Genomic DNA, 6,997 nt, shown 5'->3' on the forward strand with positions numbered 1-6,997 from the left:
CTCTCCTATTGCAAACAAATGGGAAGTGGGGTGGGATTGTTAGATTAGTTCTCATCATATCACACTTGCATTTTCAGCATTTTTCACTCTGACTCAACTCAATCTAATTCCAAAACGACTCTAACTGTAGCCATTGAAAACTTCTTAAGTTGAAAAACTAGAAAAGCTTGCAGATAGCGTCTAGTATGCTTGAGAAACATGTCGTCAGTCTCTCCAAACAATCCGGTTGGGGGAGGAAACTCATTTCTTCTGAGCTGTCCGACCTGCAAAAGCAAGGCATCATTGAGTTCCCTGAGTTGCATCAGTTCATATGACATGATGATGGAGAATAAAAAATTGATCCATTTAATACTCAAGGTGGATATTTCCGACGACCAAATGCTGTTGAACATGAGATTGATCATTGATTTCACGTTTTAGAATCAGTTCAACACTCAAGTAACCAAAAATAGAATTTTAGTCAGTGTGTTTAGGAGTTCTAACGAGATTATCAGCTATGCGATTGTCCGTCAGAAACTTCTTCCAGTGGACCTTCCAGTTTTATGTTTGAGAACAAAGAAAACAGGGGAAAGGGCGATGTCCACTTCCTCCAATTTGTTAATAGTAAGTAGAAGCCGCACCTTGAATGTCTCCAGCTTGTAGTACGTCGTCTCCATTCATCAAGGCCCTCGATGACTTGTATCCCCGGGAAGTCCTGGATTTGTAAATCCTTCAGGTTCTTCAAGTTTGACAAACCGCCTAGCCTTCTCATAGAATAGCACTTTTCGACTGAAAGCTTCTCCAATGATTCCAATGCACCGAGAAATCGAATTTCAACTAGCCTTGCACAAGAAGATACCTCGACTTATTTCAGTTTCTCTATGGTTGACAGAACGCACAATTTCTCAAGGAGTTCGCACGCCGACACGGTCAACTTTTCCAACTGTGGAAGGCCATCAAGATGTATTTCATTCACTTGAGTGTCAAAGAGCCTCAATTCTATCAAATTTCTCAAGTTCAACGATAGTGAATCTATTGAATTGACATTTTTCAGTTCCAACTCCAGTAGAGAAGATGGAAGTTTCCTGACGGTTTGCAGATCTAGTCCAGATAAAGTAAGCTGGCTGAGCAGAGGAAGAGAACTCAACTCTGAAGGCGGTGCGGGGACATCTAAAATGCACAATTTCAACTTTGTCAGTTTGGATAACTTCCCAATCCACTGTAAGTCACAAGTTTGAATTATACTTGAAGGATTCCCATTTTCAGAGCCATCAGATAGGAGCAATTCAACTAAATTCGTAAGGTTTGAAAGGTTAGGGACTATCTGCAGCAACTGGGATTTCAGACGCAAAATGATTAAACTGTCGGGAAGCACCGGCAACTCTTGAATCTCATCACAACCTTCTAAGTCCAGTATTTGGAGGCAACGAAGCTTGCCGATAGTCCTGGGTACCTTAACAATCCGAGTATGCTTTAAGCTTAAGATTCTTAGCAAGGACAATTCTCCAATTTCAGGAGGAACTTCACCCTCTAGCACTGTAAAATAGTCTGCATATAACTCTTCTAGATTCCTCAACCTTCCAATAATGCTAGGTAACTCCCAAGGTGTTGCAAAACAATCCCCACCTAACAATTTGAATACTCGTAAAGATTCTAAGTTTACTATGAAGGTAGGGCGTTCTTCAATCACATTGTGACTCACATGGAATGATGAAAGGCTTTGTAACCCGTCAATAGAGCTTGGAAGTTCGGCAATCAGCGTGGATGAGATCTTGAGAGTTACCAAACGTGTTAGCCTACCAATAGAATCGGGTAATCTCGTAATCATCGTGGACGATACATCCAGCTTCATCAACAATGTTAATTGGGAAACCGAGTCGGGGAGTTCACTCAAGCTGGAACAGTCCCTTACCGAGAAGTATTGAAGATTTAGTAGATCTCCAATTTCCTCAGGCAAATCTTGAAGTTCCTTGCACGAATTAATATTCAAGTGAACGAGGCACCTTAGATTCCCAATGGAGCAATCAATTTTCACCAAATGAGCACAATGTTGAAGAGTCAATCTTTCTAAAGTTGAGCCTTGCCCATACTATGTTCAAGAGTGAGGACTTTCAATTTCTTTCCCCCTACAAAAGTGAAAGAACCACAGGACAAACGTTAATTGCAAATGTATTGCAACTGAGACAGACCAAAACTGTTTTGATCCTTGCTTAAACTGAGACAGTTTTTCTGCTATAGGTTAATGCTAACATACCTTGATTAGGCTCCCCACCAAACCATCTATGATTTGATCTCCTGAAAGCTCAGCCACAACTAGATTCTCCAGACACAAATTGGTTGCTACAAAAACTTGAGGAGTTGGCCAAGAAGGATAATCCGGGGAACGCCAACGGATCCATTTCAACTCTGAAAGACAACCTTTGAAGTCCCCCTGGCAGGATGCATCTTTTAACCAAAGCAACCACAGATGTTGAAACCGCCTGATCTCATTAGGAGTGACGATGATACGAGCATCTTCCCAAATTTCTCCTTGCAGTTTGAGTGCTTGTACATTTTCCTTACTCTGCCAATCCAAACAAACGATGAGGATTTGTCTGTACAGTTAGTGTTAGACTTCATTTTACTTCACATGTATATTAAGCAATGATTTTCAAGTAAAAGGCACGCTTTACCTCTGTTGATCTCAATATGTCAAGGGCTTCATCGTCATTCCACACCCTACTTCGCTTGATTGGGTGCTTCAGATTTTCTTGATGAACAATTGCCCTTCCAAGGTATCTAAATTGATCATGCATCCAAAACTTACTATCATCTAAAACCGTTATCATGGACATGTTTATGAGGACATCAATACTATGTTCGGGGCCAAATTCACAATCTTTCCAGACATAAATTGGGTTGGTCTTCTCTTCATTGATGAGAAAGCACGCGATATCAAGAAATATCTGTTGTTCATCACTCTCGAAAGCATCATAGCTGATCCTTAACTTTCCCAAGACATCCCTATGAGGCGTTCTCCTTAATCTGTCCAAGGTTTCTTCCCAGTATTTTCTCTCTTTGTGATGAGAAAGCAATGCACCTATCACTTGAAGAGCTAGAGCCAACCCTCCGGTGGTAGAGACAATTTCTTTTGAAACACTATAGTAATCATCTGGAGGAGAATCTCTGCCTGATGCATGCCTAGAGAAAAGCCTAAGTGAGTCATCATCATTCAATGCCTCCATTTCATAAGATAGGATTTCATACTTGAATCCTCTAATTTTCAAAACCCTCTTTTTCCTAGTGGTAATGAGTATCCTAGTTCCAGGATACAGAGAATTCTTCCCAATTAGATCCTTGATTTGCTCGCTATCGTCCACGTCATCAAGAACAATCAGCACCTTTTTATTGCCAAGTATTTCTCCAATCGTGTTCATTCCATAATCAGTTCTGTCGATGCTGCGAGCCACTCTAGAATTTACGATATCGGATAACAGTTGTTCCTGCAATTTGATGATGCCCTCATTTTGTGACCTTTCTCGTACGTCATCAAGGAAACTGCTGTACTTTCCGAAGTAAGGAGACAGTTGGTTGAAAATCATCTTTGCAAGAGTGGTCTTCCCAATACCGCCCATGCCATAAATTCCAACCAGTTGCACGCCACCGGAGTTGACGTCTAATAAAATGTTTATGGCCGATAATCGATCATCAATCCCAACCAAATCATCAGTCACTTTTCTCTGTCTGGACTTAAGCCTATGCATAACCTCGTCAACAACCAACTTGACGAGTTCCCCATGTCTGCCACAAAGTTAAGCCATTTTAGTTGGGACACAGATAACAGTCCCCGTGTGCAGCTGGATCCTCAACCAAGTAGGAGGGGATTAGCCAGATTGTTTAGAATCTCATGACCATAAAAACTATGTCTAAGAAATCTAGCAGAAATATCTTCTTTACAGAACGTTAGAACTGGAAATGGGTGACATCATTCAAAGACCAATATTTATTTAGCATATAAAAGGATGGCATGCTCCTCAATGAATAGTTGTAGAAATGGAGAAATGGCAATATGAATTGACCTTTCAAATGTTTTGAGGCCTTAATGAAGAGGAACTTCAGAAGTCAACCACCAAGAACTTATTGTCTCAGAGGCATCCGCATCCTCTATCAATTTTTCCATGAAACAACTAATCCGAAGGTCCCCAAAGATCAATAACATGCAGAAGAGTCCAGGAACCAAAAAGGCTCAGAGCTGAAGTCTTACAAGTATAAAAGTGAAATCTTAGAACAGACAATCTTGATTTTTGAAGACAGATTTTGATGTCTTATATATCTAGTTATTTCTCACATCTTACAAGCACAGTTTAATCTTTCGAGAATTAGGCCTAGAAAAAGAAAACAAAGAAATATAATTTAGTTACCCTTGATAGTTCTCGAGCTCCCATCCCTTGGTGTCATCGACTTCCCTGAGAGCCCATCTCCACTTCCCTACTTCCTCTGGGCTGAACTTGCTCTTCTTCTGTTGCTCCAAATTCGATATGGCCTTGCTGTACAAGGCCGTTTTGAGCTTCACGTCATCGGGTTTCACATCGTAGAAGATGGGCAATATCACCTTCTTATTTCCATCTTCTTTAGATTCAGAGGTGTTCTCCACCATCTTCGCAAGCTCGCGGAGGCACCAGTGACTCGAAGCATAGTTCTTAGAGAAGATGGGCATGTAGCTCTTCGATTTGTCGATTGCTCGCAGAAGTTCTTCGCTGATCCTTTCCCCAGGTCGAAGCTCTTCATCATCCATAAAAACGCGGATCCCGGCATCGTTCATGCCGTGGCAGAGTGTGTTGGCGAACCCGCAACGAGTGTCGGGCCCTCTGAAACTCAGAAACACCTGATATTGAACTCCTAGTGGGTTGTCGCTGCTTGTTCCGGCCTCCGAGTTCGCCATTCTGAACTCAGGAACACTTGGTTCGTCAAATGCAAAAGCAGAGGCCAACACATACAAGGGAAATTCCGCTGCAGGTCAAGGTGTTTGCTTAGTTTGCTAGGAGTGTGTCGATAAACTCGATGACATTGTGTAATTAATTACTGACAGCTGACAGCTGTAGATGGTATTATTATAGCAAAGTGAAGACCGACTTTTCAAGAATTGATTAAAATGGAGATGGAGTCATCAGTATTTAAATAAGCTGACCGTTCGACGGAATATTCCAATACGAAGATGTTATTGGTGAGCTTTGCAAAGTTTGCTCTTCGCTAATTCTATGCCAAATTTATTCCTTTCCCGCTTGATATTGACATGTTTGGGAGAGATTTCAAAAGTTTCTCAACTTGTGAAAATGGAAATTAAAATGATCAATAATTTCATACATCGACTGCCCATGATCACGTTGTTCAATTCCATAAAGATGAAGTCAAAGTGGACATAAAAATTTATATCTTACAATAACTGAGCCAGACACGCCGAAAGCCCCGTACACCATGGACCTGACCAAACTGGACGAGTCTACGGTTCTCGTCAAGGGGAATATTGGCAAAAGTAAACTCGGTGGAAATTTCAAATCCCCCTCGTTAGAATGAATATGACCCTTAACTTAGATGTCAAATAACCCGGTGAGTTACCAACATTATCAGGAATTTACTAACACCCAAATGAATTGGTGTACGGCAAAATTTTCGAAACTTTTTCCAACCAATTGAGAAGTGGCGTTGGACTATTAGCTTAGTTTGCTCCAGATTAGATGAGTGAGAACTACATGAAAAAATAATGGATTAGCTAGGATTAATGAAAAATGTGCGCAACTATCAAATCAATTATATCTTTTATATTTATTTTCACGAATGGCAACTTAACATAATAGCAACAGGACACTTTTAGTGCCAAAAGTTACGTACGTAGATCACTTTAGTGTCAAAAGTTTCCATCGAATCATTTTAGTGCCAAATTTTTTTTAAATGATTACTTAGGTACTAACTCTGATATTGTTCGCAAAAAATTAATCCGACATGGCACTTTTTTATTAATATATAATGCTGATATGGCTTGCCGAAGGTGCATCGTGGATTTTTTTTTAATTTTTATTTTTATTTAAGATAATTTGAAAAATAAGCTTAAAAATACAAAAAAAAAAGCTAAAAAATTGAAGAGGGGGGGGGGAGGGGAACAGGCAGCGAGGGCTGTAGCCCCGCCGCCCCCCCACCACCACAAGCAATGGCCGATGAAGGTCGGGCATGGCCGGCGGTGATCGCCGAACCCCGACTAGGGGCCGACGACCCCCTTCAGCCGCGGGCGAGGGTTACGGCCCTCCCCCAGATCGAGCAAGGGTCGCCGGCCCTCGCCTAGGTCTAGTCGAGGGCGATCACCAGCGATCGACCCCCGCTAGTAGCCGCCCTCGGCCAAACCTAGGTAGGGGTCGGCGACCCTCGCTTGATTTGGGTGACCTCCACTCGTGACTGCCCTCGGCTAGACACGGGCGAGGGCGGGCCCTAGCTTGAGGCCAGCGGAGGCCATGGAGCCCCACCCTCATCGGCCATTGCCGGCGATGGTGGGCGACGGCAAGGGTTACAACAACCCCTCGCCGCCTAAGCTACTATTTTTTTTAGTTTTTTTGCTAATTTTTTTGGCTTATTTCTATTTATTTTTAATAAATTTTTTGTTGTAAAATTTTTATGTTAATTTTTATTTTTTTAAAATATAATCTTATTTTTTATTTCTTGTGAATTTTGAAGTCCACGTGGAACCCATGTGAACTTTATTTTCTTTAAAAAAAATTCAAAAATTAATTAAAAATGCAATGTATTTAGAATGACCAAAATTTTTTATCGGAGGCTCCAAAGTTATCCATTTATCTTCTACTTGACACTTAAGTGATCCGGTGGAAACTTTTGGCACAAAATGATTTCCGTACACAACTTTTGACACTAAAAGTATCCTTTTTCCTAGCACAACGTACAACAAAAACATAGGCCATTACCGTCACGACCCGAACCTTATGAACCGTCGACATCCCACCTGGCCTCGCTTGCGTACGGTTCTCCGGGATCC

The 6,997-nt window shown here is 41.5% G+C and overlaps 2 protein-coding genes across 2 annotated transcripts in view; both read right to left on the reverse strand.

Annotated features, from left to right (window-relative positions):
- The window catches only part of LOC115725971 (disease resistance protein L6-like), a 38,666-nt gene extending 33,712 nt beyond the window's left edge, over positions 1 to 4,954 (reverse strand). Inside the window, exon 1 of the mRNA XM_048278477.1 lies at positions 4,571 to 4,954. Coding sequence (XP_048134434.1) covers positions 4,571 to 4,900 — 330 coding nt within the window. The 5' untranslated portion in view covers positions 4,901 to 4,954. The remainder of the gene's footprint in view (positions 1 to 4,570) is intronic.
- Positions 126 to 2,052, reverse strand: LOC125314233 (leucine-rich repeat protein SHOC-2-like). Its single transcript, XM_048276035.1, has 2 exons — positions 621 to 2,052; positions 126 to 263 (listed from the first exon to the last, which is right to left on the reverse strand). The coding sequence occupies exon 1, from the start codon at positions 1,829 to 1,831 to the stop codon at positions 845 to 847; it is 987 nt and encodes a 328-aa protein (XP_048131992.1). The 5' UTR covers positions 1,832 to 2,052; the 3' UTR covers positions 126 to 263; positions 621 to 844.
- Positions 4,955 to 6,997: the final 2,043 nt, after the last annotated feature.

Source organism: Rhodamnia argentea, chromosome 1 (assembly GCF_020921035.1).
Source record: "Rhodamnia argentea isolate NSW1041297 chromosome 1, ASM2092103v1, whole genome shotgun sequence".
Classification (NCBI taxonomy): domain Eukaryota; kingdom Viridiplantae; phylum Streptophyta; class Magnoliopsida; order Myrtales; family Myrtaceae; genus Rhodamnia; species Rhodamnia argentea.

Bases quoted from the DNA above. Each gene is read 5' to 3' on its own strand.
- LOC125314233 (XM_048276035.1), bottom strand. From the start codon at position 1,831: ATGAAGCTGGATGTATCGTCCACGATGATTACGAGATTACCCGATTCT.